Source organism: Diceros bicornis, chromosome 2 (assembly GCF_020826845.1).
Source record: "Diceros bicornis minor isolate mBicDic1 chromosome 2, mDicBic1.mat.cur, whole genome shotgun sequence".
Lineage (NCBI taxonomy): Eukaryota > Metazoa > Chordata > Mammalia > Perissodactyla > Rhinocerotidae > Diceros > Diceros bicornis.
This window is the reverse complement of record NC_080741.1, coordinates 52,057,452-52,072,402: the sequence shown is the minus strand read 5'-3', so window position 1 is coordinate 52,072,402 and position 14,951 is coordinate 52,057,452. Positions and strand designations below refer to the sequence as shown.

General features: G+C 42.9%; 1 protein-coding gene across 1 annotated transcript in view; it reads right to left on the bottom strand.

The window, feature by feature from the left end:
- Positions 1 to 14,951, bottom strand: part of DOCK3 (dedicator of cytokinesis 3) — a 460,033-nt gene that overhangs the window by 74,257 nt on the left and 370,825 nt on the right. Inside the window, exons 23-27 of the mRNA XM_058559633.1 lie at positions 11,986 to 12,156; positions 8,905 to 9,097; positions 5,556 to 5,683; positions 3,031 to 3,135; positions 874 to 972 (exon numbers count right to left, since the gene is read on the bottom strand). Coding sequence (XP_058415616.1) covers positions 874 to 972; positions 3,031 to 3,135; positions 5,556 to 5,683; positions 8,905 to 9,097; positions 11,986 to 12,156 — 696 coding nt within the window. The remainder of the gene's footprint in view (positions 1 to 873; positions 973 to 3,030; positions 3,136 to 5,555; positions 5,684 to 8,904; positions 9,098 to 11,985; positions 12,157 to 14,951) is intronic.

Here is a 14,951-nt window from a genome sequence, read left to right as displayed (position 1 = left end):
GATACTTATTAACCGAAACATATGATTAATAAACATCACACAAATGAAAAACGGTGTAACGCATTACTAGCAAATGCAAGTGACTTGGCTCTGAATGGAGGCAGAGCATAGACCTAAAGTTTGCAGTAGTTCTTTTATCCAGGGATGAACTGAGCAGCAGACAAAAGCTCCAGGAGTCTGTCAGCAGCTGATACCACAACAAGCTTTGGAATGCTCTCCCGTCGTCTGGATCATGAGCCCATTTCTCTGCACTATCTGCCCCTCAGTGTTTGGATCCAGAGTAAGGCAGCTGATAGGCAGTGCTTACTTTTGCTCTCTACAGGTATCTTCCAGAAATACATTTTAATGAAAAGTTGTCACCATCATTAGTTTTTTTTATTGAGGTAACACTGATTTATATAACACTGTATAAATTTCATGTATACATTATTATATTTTGCCTTCTGTATAGACCACATCTTGTTCCCCACCAAAAGTCTAGTTGCCATACCATTATTATTATTACAGTTATTAAACAGCGAAGCCTGGTTTGTAGAGGGAAAATATAAGGCAACTGTTGAGTTCGTAAGAAAGGGAGGAGAAGTGGTTTGCTGACAACCAGTGTGGCCCAGAGTAGTCTCTCATTGAGGCACATGGTCACAGGGCTGCTATCAGTCAGGGAAAACTTGCCAATGTTATTGGGTTCTGGCTGTATGGGGACATTGCCAGCTTCAGGTCCTGAAAGCTATACATTCAGCTGTAAAGTGGGGCAACACCCTTGGCAGTGCTGGTCACTTGCACTTGCCCCCTGGCAGATGAAAAGCCCCTGGGCAGTCTTAGCTGCACGCTTCCTTTCCTGGGTGAAAGGTCAAGTGCTTTGAATTCAATGCCTACCTTGAGTTCATCTTTGCTCTGGAAGTTGTCCAGGAGGTGCTGGTAATGGGTGTCACACATCTGGCGGAGCAGCGAGAGAAGGCACGATACATACTCACCCTGAGGACCAACAAAAAAACACTTAGCACAGCCAATCACAAGGACATTGTCGTCACCCCACCCACCCGATCCACAGAGGGCAAGGAGAGAAGGAAGGGTCTGAGATGGCCCCAATGATCATGAAACGGAAGGTGACAACTCTGGCCCTGAAAATGAGTTTTCTTTTCTGCTAACGGAAGCCAGAAGGGCTCGGGAGTTTTAATAAGACCTCTGCAGCACGGAGCTAATTGAAAAACCTTAACCTATAACAAAGAAGTACTGCAAAGTGAGACAGATAGTCTAGTTTTTTTGCTAGGAAAGTTTTGGCTAAAAAGTCCTTTGTCATCATATGTTGCAAAGGCACTGTACTGAAATCTGGAGAGGCTACTCGGAAAAGGGCGCTCAGCCTTCACTGGACAGAATTTGGACTCTGTTCATCTTACTGGGCTGGAGCAGCCCTTCTACAAGGATCTCTTTGGGGATCTCCCAGAACTAATGTGTGGTTACCGGCCCAGGCAGATGGAACATATAGATCAACATAAGTGTCCGGAAAGCAGAGGAGTCAAAACTGACTTTTATGAGAAGACGAGCTATGGGCTTTAATGCAAGTAAAAATTTAAGGATAAAAAAGAAGTCTTCAAAATTTCTTCAAGTCCCAACTGGGGTACACGGAAGAAAACCTTGCTTTAAGGACTCCAAAGACTTTTACCATCTTATGACAGTTTTTGGCATGGGGCAGCCAAGCATGGCCTCCTCGTAGAAGGTTGTCTCTTCAAAAGGGATGGAGGAAAATTACTTCATTTGGACAATTTTCAAATGTTTTAAACTCAAGGGAATTTGATCACAGTTTTTTAGTCTCTCAAATCCTTTCTAGACCCATGAAATTATTATACATATATGCATGTAAAATATATACATGTATATGAACCTCAGTTTTATCTGAAAAATGCACATAATAAGCCATAATTCACAGATTTGTTGTGAGGATCAGATGAATTAATGTACATAAAGCATTTAAGTAAAAAGTCCAGTACATAAAGAAGTACTCACTAAATTATCATCTTCATTAAATCTATATAAAATAAATCACTTCATTAGTAAGTACTGCTAAATGAGTTAATATTTGTAAAGCACATAAAGCAGGGTCTGGCCCACAGCAAGAACTATGTCATTGTTGGTTAGAAGGATGGGTTACCAGGACACGCCAGAGTGCATATGTTTTTACCTACAGTGAGAGTGCCCTCAATAGGAGCTCCTAAGGGAGCAGATATTCTTTCCAAGCCCAATGCTCCAGAACACATGACAAGTCTCTCCTCTCCCTGCTCTCCCTAGCCTGCTGGAGCTTAGCTTGCTCCCTAGAGGGTTTTCTTCAAAGAGATCATTGTAATCTCCCATCTGCCAACTGGAAGATTCCATGCAATCTGTTTATCATGTTCCAACATCAGGGCTAAGAAGTCCACCCTAGGAAGAGGAGAGGGGGCTCTGGGGCCTGTATCTGTGCCCCTTCTGAGAGGCTTTCCCAGTCTGCTTCTCTAGATCATGGGAGATCATTATCCAGTAATGCCAGTGTAATCCTACCTCATCACATTTTTCCTGATGCTCGACATTTAGATACAAACACTATGGACAAAAGCAACTAATCTGTTACAAGCAAATTCTGAGAAAATTATTCTCACATCATTTAGGAAAGCCTGTTTTTAGAAGTAATAGTCTATTTTTCACCTTCAACCTCTTATTACATCTCTGCTTCATTCCACATTATAGAAAATGACTTGGCTCAAAGGCAAAGGCCATTGGAGACAGTGTGCAGGAAAACAGGACAAGAAGCATTCCTTGAATCTGCCCTAAAGTAGATTCCTGGAAGTATGAGCCTAGAGCTTTCAGAGTGGAGAAGGGAGTCAGATTTGAGGAGGGAAGAGGGCAGCATGCTGACAACCATGCAGGAAGGGAGGCTGATGAGATGGTGAGATGGGGGTTGGCGTGGAAGAGCCCCAGGTTAGAAAAGAAAGTAAGAAAACCTGAATGTTAGTTACTAACAGTGATCTCAGCTGTGCACTGCGGGCACCGCTGCCCTCTTACCGCCTCCTGAGCGTGCGATTTGCTCATGATGGTGAGGAGAGTCTGCAAGAGCACGTCCAGGAGGCTCTCCACCATCATTTCTACCTCCTCTATGACATCTGCCTCCTGGAGCAAGGAGCAAGAGAGCACACCATTAGCATCAGGCCAGGCTGATATGCAGCTGGCAGCACTTACTAAATCCGTCATGTCAGGAGTCGTCTTCTGACTGGATTCTCCACACTGAGTTCTCAGCCTCACTAGCATGCAGTGTCAAGGAACTCAGGAAAACAGCTCTGAGAGGAGGTGAGGCATAGCTGCCACTGCTGACTGGTGTGGTGGCTGGGGCCTGACCCTAACCCAGCAGCACCTTGACATCCACAATTCTAATCCTCAGGCAGATACATTAATTTCAATATACAGGGCAGAAGCAAAGGTCCTGAGTTAAATGTTTTCTTTGATTTCCCTAGAAAAGTCAGGGGAAAGCATAACACTGCTAACACTTTGAGAAAATGGTAAGTATTCACAGCACAGGGTGTGGTGGCAGCACTTTCACTATTGCTAACGCACATAGAAGTATCTCAGTCTTTCTGAAGACTGTTTTCTCCTCAGGGTTTTCTCCTTGGGTGATCTTAATCTTTACCAGCCCTGATTGCTGCCCAGATATGCCTGGGTCCCACTTCTAACTCCTGAGCATTTTTACTTGTGTTCCCTGGTCCATCTGAAGGACTCGGGTCTCAGTGCACCTTTCTCGGGCAGCCTCACAAAAACAATGGAGCATGTCTCCTCACTAAGGGCTATTTCCCAGCTACCAGGCTGTGAATTTAGGAAGAGTCTGTGCTATCCTTTCATAGACTTCTTAGATTCAGTCTCGAATCCTGCAGCTTGATTTTAATTATCTCACAAAGAGATTCCCACTGCCCCTTCTCCAGCCTCTTTATACTATTACTGGTCCAAATGTCCATCTGTCCCTCCCTCCATCAATCCACCATTCATTAAGCATTTACCATATGCCAGTCACTGTTTAAGAACCTAAGTATACAGAGGTGAACAAGAAAGATTATCTCTGCTCTCATGGAACTTAAATTTCATCTACCCCCTACCCATCCATTCAATATAATTATACTGTGGCCCGTTCCAAATGGAGAATTTGAGCAGCTCTTGGGGCCAAAGTCATCTTTCTCATCTGTTGAACTGATCATAACACTCTTACCTATGTTACCTCTTTGAGTAGTTGTAAGCAATTAATTGCACCTGACTCTCTAGCCCCACAAATACAACCAGACCTTCTCCTTCAAGGTTTTTACCTGTTCCCATTCCTCTCCATTCCTCCTTCCCCTTTCTTTTTCCCTTCAATTTCTGTCTTTCCTTTGGCAATAAGACTCCCACCTCCTCGAGGCTGACCTTGGGTTACTAGTAGACCTTACGTGCTGGTCTTGCCTTTCTGAGGCCTGGTGGGAAGGAGAGCTGCCAAGCCTTGCCTGCAGCCAAGAGAAAACAACAGGGCCACTACAACCATCACAGTCACTGTGCCAAGCTGGGTCCCCGTCACCAGATGGTACTTTCAGTATGGACACCAGAGTACCTTATTGGATCCCTGCATCCTACTCAAACCAAGCCTACTCTTTTCTTTTCTGCACCTCTCCTGGTCCACATGGATAGCCTAACCTCATATGTTCTTATCACCTGGCTACTGGTCTTCATTTTAAATGCACTTGAAATTTTATTCTCTAGAAACCTTATCTCAACTTAATAAGATGGTGTAATAAAAACTCAGTCCTGTTCTTAATTTCTTCCTTTATACTTTCCAAATTTTCTATAAGAAATATGCATTTCTATTATCATAAATATATAAAATAAATATTATTAAAATAAATTCCTACCCTATCCATGCCTGATACATGTCTTTTCTTCCCTCCTTCCCTATCCTCCTCACTCCCCTCCCACCACAGATCTCTTTTAAAAAGAAAAAATAAAGAGGAAAGACAATAGGCAAAAGCACCACTAGTTGAAACCTGACTCCTAAAGTATACTTCTACCATCTTATGAAGGCTCAGAGCTCTTGTGGGCAACATTTATCTCTTGTACATCCTGACCTCATCTGTCCTGCTATAGGAATGCCATATGGGTGGACTAAAGCTGCCAGGAAGCTGACAGAGAAGTCTGAATGAGCAAGGTGTCTCTCAGCCTGGGTCTGCCTCCCTGTGCTCATGTCTGAGCATCCTCAGAACACTCCCAGGAACACAGAATTAATACCTTTTGATAGAAAGAGAGTATGGCACAGGATGGGGCTTTCTGGTACTACAGATAACTATGCTTCTGGGTGGATTTATCAGAGTGTAACTTTTTAAAATAGGAAGACTGTGTTATCCTGAGAAGCCTGCTGGACACACACAGGCCTCCACTCACTTGGGCACCTTCCTGTCACTGACAAAAGCTTCTCTGACTGAGAAGTATACAAAGTGATCTTTGTTGGTCTGTGTCAGGCTAAAGAAACACAAAACTAGGGTATAGCTGGGTGGGGGATGGAGTGGGTATGGGGCCACTACCAGAGAGCTTGTCTTGATGATGGAGAAGATGCTGCCAAGAATCCCTGAGCAGATTAGCAGCTCTTTCTGCTGCCTCAGGTGAAGGTGAATGTGATGGAGAACCACAGGAAGCAGGATGCGGCGAGATTCTGGGAGAGAAAAGACAAAGGTGAAGAAGTCCTTCAGAGAAGAACTAGCTACTTCTAGAAGCCAGTGGCACTGTGGGACTTAGCCGGTCTCAAAGCAGATGGGGCTGGGACTGGGGCCAAGCTGGAGGTCACCCCCTTACCTTATGTGGGCCTAAAAGCCCACTTTGCGGATATTATTATTAAGACATTTCACAGCATTATTCTGGATATTATTATTAAGACATTTCACAGCATTATCCTTCCATCTCTCTTTCCTTCTTTCTCATTTCAAGCCTTAGTATATATGGCATTTTGTGCAGGATGGATGTTAGGATATTGCTTCCCAACAAAAATCTCTTTTAATGACAACTCCAAATTAAAAGCACAGCTTACAGTGAAAACTCCATTTAAATGTTACAGCTACTTCTATGAACTATATTGATTGAACTTACAGACTTGATATTGATTATAAATGGTCCCTCTTCACAATGCCCTGCCTAGGTGGCCTGGCACTTCCATCCCCACGCGCACTTACTTTATGGCAGCCATTAGGCCTGCCTCTTTTTGCCCCTCAGGCCTGTGGGAGGCTAGGTGTGTCCACAGCAATGAACGGAATAGAAGCAGGACTTTTGTCATAAGACTTCGATAATTAGCTAAACCTTATTGTCAATCATACTGCATAAATTCAAATATTTTTCTCTTATTTTCTCTTCAATATTACCTGAATAGTATTTTCATCAGGAGGTGACTATATTTAGAACCCTGAATTCAGGAAGGCTGAATCCTAGTTCAAGCTCCTCTATTAACTCACTCTAAGACCTCAGGCAGGTTGACTCCTCCAATGGGCTTGATTTTCCCCATCTGTAGAATGAGGTACTAATGGCCTCTTCCACATTTATTTCATAGGTGTGGTGAGAAGACAAAGTGAAATACAAGTGTCAACATATTTCTGGTGCCCTGCACTCCTATATGGTCAGTGACTGTGTAACTCTGCAGGTACCTTCATACCTGGCCAGCGTGATTCAGTCAGAGTAACAGTAATGTAAGCCATGGCATTTTGGATTTATTGTTCATATGTGACCATAATTAAAATTTCTTCCAGATAAAATTCAGAAAGAAAATCTTTCTCAGCCAAAGACAAATTGCATGACATACAAGAGCTTTGGGGGACTGCCTTGTCAAATACTTAAAATATGTTCAAATAAAATGGCATGACAGCTATTCTGTTTAAAAGGATGCTTGGATAAAAGAAGAGTTCATACTGTATTTTGTAGATCAAAATACCAACATAGCAGGATTTATAACAACCAATAGCTGCCTGCAGACAAAATAGTAGTTTGTTACTAGAACCTGCTGAAGAAGAGACCAAACTGATGTGCTCTGAGAATATAACTGTTGGTTTAATGATACCATTGGTAAAAATCCTTCTGCTTCAGGGAAGATGCTGCAACTCAGGCAGTCAATGAAAGTGAGATGCAAATGAAAATCTGGCGATGACTTGTTACCTCAAAATCCAATTACATAGTTCCACTGCTACATAAAGTTTAATAAAAATTTTTCTTAAGTGATTATGGGAAGGAGCAAGTACATATAAATATTAGAAATAAAGTATGTCAATGAGGGTAGTTTGCTGTCCCTGTTCCCATACATTCAGAAAGTATCTTCTTTAAGCTGTACACAAAGCTTGAGTGTGTGCAATGACCTCAGTGATAGCGTGTCCAAACCATTGATAAAATCTTCAATCCAGGAACTAGTGAAGTGAGAAACGTTTACCATAAATAGCTACCGGTTGAGAAAAGCTGACTTTCTTGGTGCAGCTTTACCGTCAGCAATACTCTACACTGGCAGAGTTAAGTTAAAGAGAACACCTATTTCGTACTGTAAATGTGTATACCACTAGCCTGAGAAACTACTGTTCTTATACTTTAAAAGTCAAACTTAAAAAATTTTCCTAGAGGGCTGGCCCCCGTGCCGTAGCGGTTAAGTGCGTATGCTCCACTGCTGGCAGTCCAGGTTCAGATCCCGGGCGCACACTGACGCACCGCTTGTCAGGCCATGCTGAGCCTGCGTCCCACATAAAGTGGAGGAAGATGGGCACGGATGTTAGCTCAGGGCCAGTCTTCCTCAGCAAAAAAAGAGGAGGATAGGCATGGATGTTAGCTCAGGGCTGATCTTCCTCACACACACACACAAAATTTTCCTATAAAAAATTCTAATTATAAAAATTCTAGAGCCAGCCCTGATGGCCTAGTGGTTAAAATTTGGTGTGCTCCACTTCAGCGGCCCGGGTTCAGTTCCTGGGTGCAGAACCACATCACTCGTCTGTCAGTAGCCATGCTGTGGTGGCAGCTCACATAGGAGAACTAGAAGGACTTACAACTAGAATATATAACTATGTACTGGGGGTTTGGGGAGAAGAAAAAAAGAGAGAGAGAAAGATTGGCAACAGATGTTAGCTCAGGGCGAATCTTTCCCAGCAAAAAAAAAATCTAATAATTTTGCTACCATTTCAGATTTATTCCTGTGCCGTAGAAGTGTATTCTATGATAGTGATATTCCACTTAAAGGATCAGCCTCATATTGATCTTAAAATTTGGCATCTTAACATTGAATACTTGGTACCACTGCAAGGCTGCACTTGATCACATTCAATGTGGTTTCGGGTGTAAATCCAGAGCTTCTCTCTGAAAAGCTCTCTGGGTTGCTGATGGTATTTGTTAGGCTGTCCTGACCTGTTGAAGATCATGGAGGGCTCCCTGTCCATCTCTTTGTCTAATCCTTAGAGCCTCCTTCAAAGAGAGGAAAAGGAATCTGTCTGACTAGTGAGGCAAGGAACCGAGAAAGCACAGTGTGTCCTCAGGGGCCCCTTTCAGAGTCTTTATTATTTCCTTGACTTATCCTTATCACCTTGGGCGAGACCCTTCTCTCTTGCTCCCCCACCTTCCTTCTGCTTTCCTCTCCTGCGAGGGGTGTGGCAGGCCCATTCCTGGCAGCTGGGTAGGCTTGTCGCCCTGGAGGTTGCTCTGCACCACCCCATGTAGGTCCCTAGGAATAAACTGTGAGTGAGACAGTAGGCCTAGGTCTCGGCTGCATTCTCTAACACAGTTTACCAAAATCTCTGCATTTTAAGGGCCACTGGCTTCTTGCATGATGGTTGATAAAACTGGTCCTTTGATTACCACTTGGCTAACACACTGGAAAGGAGGAAAGGTGAGCCTGACTCTCATCTCAACTTGATTTACCTGAGAAAGAAAATAGGCGGCTGTCTACAGTCCGGGCAATAGACTGCAGCTTCACCACATCCATCGACTGCCCAATGTGCACGGTGCTAGGCATGCTCCCCAGAGTCCCTCTCACAAACTCTGCCACCTCCTGCACAGTGAACATCTGCAGCAGCTCGTCAAAGATAGTTGGGAAGGAATTGAGGAGTGCAGCCTGCAGAAATAAGTGAAGCCGTGGTTAGCTCAGAGTTAGGTGTGTGTCTATCTTGCATACTCAGACAATGACACAAGGTGGTGAGGGGTTGAGAAGGCACTGCAACAACCCAGCCTCAGGTGGACTCCTTCCTGGGCTTTGACTCTATCCATTCCTGCAGCATTCTTGGGGCATGGAACACAGAGAATGCAAAAGGAAACCAAAACAAGAGAATTTACTGGGGCCCAGGCCATCTGAAGCTTTCATAACTTGCCAAGGCATTTGCTGGCAAGAGAAGAGAATATAAAGAGAAAACAGGACAACATGGCTTAATATCCATAGTTGTTTTTGCTCATAAAATGGATTAAAATTTTTTGTTTGTCTCTATGATCAAGCTCTTGACTTCCCAATTTTGGTTCAAGCCAGGGACCTCTCAAAGTATGTACGGCAGAGATAGGTGAGCACCTCCAAGCAGCAATAACTGAACTCCACTCACAGCCCTGCAGCCAGCAATTCAGCTCTAAAAGCTAGACCATTTTCCCAGAATAGAGACATTTATTTGTAACCATGAAATCTGAAGACTTTGTAAACTATTTCCTTCATATGTGATGCCTGGCAGTCTCAAGTGTAAATCCAAAAGGATGGAGAATGTTTGGATTTAGTCAGCCATGAACTCTTGAGGACTATTGATGATGTTGGCATAGAGTTCAGCGACCTAGATGGCCCGGGTGAAGAAAAAGTGTGTGTTTGAAGACTTCTCTTCTAGGATCTCAGCTCTAGGAGACCTACGAGGTGGCCTCTTCAGATAATAGTTTCAGAGGCTTTGGGAAGCAGAGTAGGATAGGAGAAAGAGAATGGGTTTTGGAATGAGACAGACATGAGTTTAAATCCTAGTTTTACCACTATCTGCCACATAACCTTGGGTGAGTTACTGCCTAATCCTCAGTTTTCTCATCTACAAAATGGGGACAGTGCTATTACTTACCTCCTGGTATTGGTATAAGGAAAAAAATTAGGTGCCTAAAGTTAGTTTCCAGTAGAGTGCCTGGCACACAATAGGCCTTCGATAAATCTTGGTTCTCATTCCTCTCTCTTATCCAAATGGAAGCAGCCTGAAGGAGGCTTTTTCCACTTCTAAGTCCTCTTACACTATTAACCCAAGATTTACAAAGGGAAATGAAGTGGCAGCTTGAGACAAGAAGATGAGAGTGCACTTTTCCTAATTGGCAGCTAGGGGAGCGGAGGTGTTTTTCCTGACTGCTTCCTCAGGCAGTAATTTCACTCACTCACTGAGTGAAAATTTATGCCATGGGGAAACAGGTCTGTCATACTGCAGTCTATGTTTAGGCCAGGCCCAAGTACAGAACTTATATAAATTCTATCTGCAGATTTATAACTCCCTGAGATATCAAAGAGATTGTTTTGCAGTAATTAGAACCAGGACAAAAACATATTTTTATAAGCAGCTAGATACAAAAGACAAGGAGGGAAAGGCAGGGACTTCATAGTCAACAACAAACAGTAGCTGATTTGCTTTCTTAAATGGTGAAATTTCCTATACGTATGCACCAGGGCAGAACACTTGCATCCTAACATCTCCTAGTGGTCAGAATCAAAGACATAAAGTCTGACTGAGTAATATACTTGCCAAGAGTTCTGAAACTCATGAAACATGAGCCTGGCAACAATGAAGCAGGTCTGAGCCTGACTCAGATCTAAGCTGAGACTAGATCTAAACTATTTATCCTGATCTGGTAGGAGCATGTCATTGAGCATAGGATATTGCTGAACTCCCAGGAAACATATCTGCCTTATTCTATCAGCTCCCCATATCTCTGCAGGCTCAGGGGAGGAGTAGGTGTCCTAGGCCCTTGCTGGCAGGAACAGATGGGCTGAAGGAGAGGAAGGGAGGAAGAAGATGAGTTCCTTAGGGTACTTAGGGGGGAGAGACCATGGAAGGAGCCTTTCTTACAGAGGCACTTGGTAACCTTGAAGTATTCCTACTCTTTTATAGAGTCTAGCTCCCAGTTGCTCACCTGTTCTCTGGGCCAAGGGGCCTACGGGCAACTGGCATCAAGAGGCAACATAGAGGCAAGTAGAAAACAAAAAAGCGACTATTCTAATCTTAAATGAGATATTTAAACATACATTTGCATAACAGACCTGGCAGTGACTGAATGAATGGACATGAGAGAGGCTGTCTGGTCTTTGCTGACAGGTTTTGATAATTGGCTTCAAAAAATCAAAGAAGTGCAATCCATTAGATAAAATGCTGACAATTATTTATAAGAGAAAATAACCCCCTTGTGACTTGGGTAATGAACAACATCCTTCATCCTTTCTAGGGTGAGGTTACACAGAAAAGATACAGACTAGCTGATCAGACAATTTTAATATAAGGACGCAAATTTCCTACCACAGTGTTATTTCCAAAAGAAATCTAACTCTAAATCTTAGCAAAAGTTTTCTAGTTATTTCTGTTGTTTTTCAACCTATTTCACTCTTAACTGCTGGAATGGAGAAGTACAATCTAAGGTTTTTTAAATTAATACAGTGACTAGGAAATAAAATTCCATACACATTCTGAATGTCCTCTGTAAATAAGATGCTCATAAACAACTAATAGTATGGTAGCTAAACAAATTTAGTCTAAAGAGAGCTCCTGAGAACAAAATTGTACTTGTTCACCAGAAAGCCATTGAGCTATTTTATATTTGGCAGCTGGGGCATAGCTGGCTTTTAAGTAAAAGTAGCCTTTTGTTCTATTAGGTATTTCCTTATAAATCACCCCTTACCCAACACACAGGAGCCTGACAGGGCTTCTTGGACTTTGGAAGCCAGAGGACAAAGAAACCACCTCCTAAGACAGACAAGAATCCAGCAGCAAAACTTCTCTGCAGCTCACAGACCTGAGTGAAAAGGAGTGTTTCTGAGTTTCTGCTGTCCAGACTGAGCACAAACCGGATGGACTGGAAAAGTTCTTGGATGCTGGACCGGAATTGCTCCTCTTCCATCCCACAGGTGGCTCGTGAGTACAGGATCCTTGACTGAACGATGAACTTAAAAAGGTACTCTAAGGCCTGGAGGTATGGGAGAAAAAGAGATGGAGAGGTGTTAAAGATGGCTAGGAACTAAAATAGCAGGGAATAAAGGGCAAAGTAACAGCAAATTCTACACCAAAATCAGGCGATGGACAATTCCAACTATGGAGACAAGCCCTTTATTTTTTTTAAACTTTTTCTCAAAAGTTCAAATGGTCACCAAGCAGCAGCTGTCTTCTTACTGAAAGAATCATCGAATTATTTCATGACTGTTTTTCAGGTTCTGGAATTGAGGAACCATAGACTATTATGAAAGCAGCTGAATTCAAGAATATACAGGATCAAAAGGAAATTAAGTTTCTCTGTTTCTTTTTTTTCAGGTCTGAAAATAAGAGGCTACAAAGGCAATGATGTAAGAACCTCTCTTGAATTTATTCCAAGAAGGAAGAGTCTTTTAAGGAGTCTTCTGCATCTCTGAAAAATAGCTGGGGCCTGACACAGTGCTACCCTTCTCACCAGGGGTCAAGTCTGGCAAAAACTCGCCCCCAGTTGCACAGCAGCTGGTGGACCTGACACACTCACTCTTCATCCTCTTCCAGACCAGGACATCTGCCATAAACAGTTCATGAACAATACAGAAGAGGAAGCTCCCATAACGTGTTTTGGGAGCAGAATCTGATTTTGAGGAGTCCCTCCAGCTTGGCCCATGCTTATCAAAAGAGTAATTCCCTTTTAAGAGAACAGATTCAAGATCCAACATTATGCTTTCTAATTAAAGAAATGCCAAAGATTTCCAAGACACTGGAAAGGCAGAGACATTGGGGAGAAACTCATCCAAGGAAGAAACAAATGGAGCTCAGTTACTTAAAATATGTAACAGGAAACAATTCCCAAGCTACTTTTCATGATCTATCCATCTGTCAGAAAGTTTGACAAAACTTCTTTTGTGTGTGGCCCACGATAAACTAAGTTGGCACTGGAAAATGCCTAGTTTAGAAAAATGTGTCTTCTAACACTTGCACCAGAAGATTGTTAGAGTGTGTGGCCTCATCTCCATAAATGAGGCCGTAGTCTTTTAATGCCTGGTCAGTGAAGAACCTGGCAAGTCTGTCCTACATACACTAATGTTACAAAGAAAAATGTTTTCCTCATCACCAGTTTTTTCAGTTTAAAACGACTACAACAAGAGATGTATTGAGTAGCTTGAAACATCCACTAGTTTCAAAGTGAGAGGCAGAACCAGACAGCAAAGTCGCTTGTACTTCCTGGGCATGAGGGTTTAGTTGTTCCACTAATTTCTAAAATATAAAACACTTTGCAGAGAAGCACAAGGCTGGTGCTGAAGTCGGCCCTGTGAAAATCTGGACAAGGGCATGGAAAATAGGTCCATTTCCAGTCATCCTTCACCACCTGACATTCCCCTTTCCCAGTCCTCTTGATTTTTATGTTCAGCACCAGCTTGGCCAGGACTAGGTGATGCTAGCTGCCTGTGACAGATGTAGCTGGGGAAGGAGAGGAGGGCAGAAGAGTGGGGTAGAAAGTGACAGGTAGATCCCATGGAATTTGTTCAAAGTTCAAGGGTGCTCCCAACCTTGTGTGGAGATGATGGAACACTTAACTGTGGCTGACGCAGCTGCTCTTTTTCTACTTAAGTTAATAAACCTGAAAGGAAAAGAGATCCTAAAAGTTATTACAACCTTTCTATCACCAAGGAGATCCATTTTACCTCCTCCTTCCTCCTCATGGCTCTCTGGTAAAGACCTGATGCAGCTCAGGAGTGAAAACTGAGCTGTCTTTTGGGAACACCTTGCCAAAAGCCATCCTCAAACCCACCAAGGATACCCACTACAGGTCATTCACATGGGAACAAATAATATAACCAAGTAAGAAAATAAATGACTCTTTATTTTCATCTTCTTTAGCAGAAGAACTTTTTTGGAAAGGTCATGGACTCTGAAAGTGAAGGGAAGAGATGGACTATGAGTGGCAAGAGCAATAAAGAGGAGCAATTAAATCAAGAGCAATAAAGAGGAGGTGTTTTCTTGGTCCAAAGCTTATGATACCAGAATAAGAGGTGTCAGGCCAGGAGATATACATCCTGTGAAGAAGGATGAAAACAGGATCGGATGGAGACTTACTAGTTTGGTCAAGAGGTCTTGTAAATTGAAATTTGATGAAGAATGGGAAATGGCCTGATAAAACCTTAGGTCTACATGCATTAGTATTAGTTGCCACTCAAACAAGTTTGAAATGGTAAGAACAAGTATGAAAGTACCTCAGGAAAGTACTCCTCAATGGAACTCTTCCAATTCTCTCCACCCAAACCTGATCTTCTCCAGGAATTCTGCACCTCCATAAGTGATCCTGCCATCAACCCAGCTGATCTAGCCAGACCCCTTGGACTCAGCCTCAGATTTCCCTTTCTGTCACCTCCCACATCCAATCTAACATTTTAAAGCCTATGTTTTGGTCATATCAGCCACTTTTTGGTCACTTGAAAACTCCCGCTCTTTCCCATCCAGGCTTTTAAACATGCTGTTTCCTCAGTCTGGAATCCCCCAGCTCTTAACACTGATTTCAACTCAAAGGTCACCTACTCAGAGAAGCTTTCGTTAAACTTTTTTTTTTGCAGGGGAAGATTCACCCTAAGCTAACGTCTGTTGCCAATCTTCCTTCTTTTTTATTCTTTTCCCCCCACAAAGCCCCAGGACATAGTTGTAAGTTCTTCTGGTTCTTCTATGTGAGCCACTGCCACAGAATGGCTACTGACAGATGAGTGATGTGGTTCTGCACCTGGGAACCAAAGCTGGGCCGCCAAAGTGGAGTGCACCAAA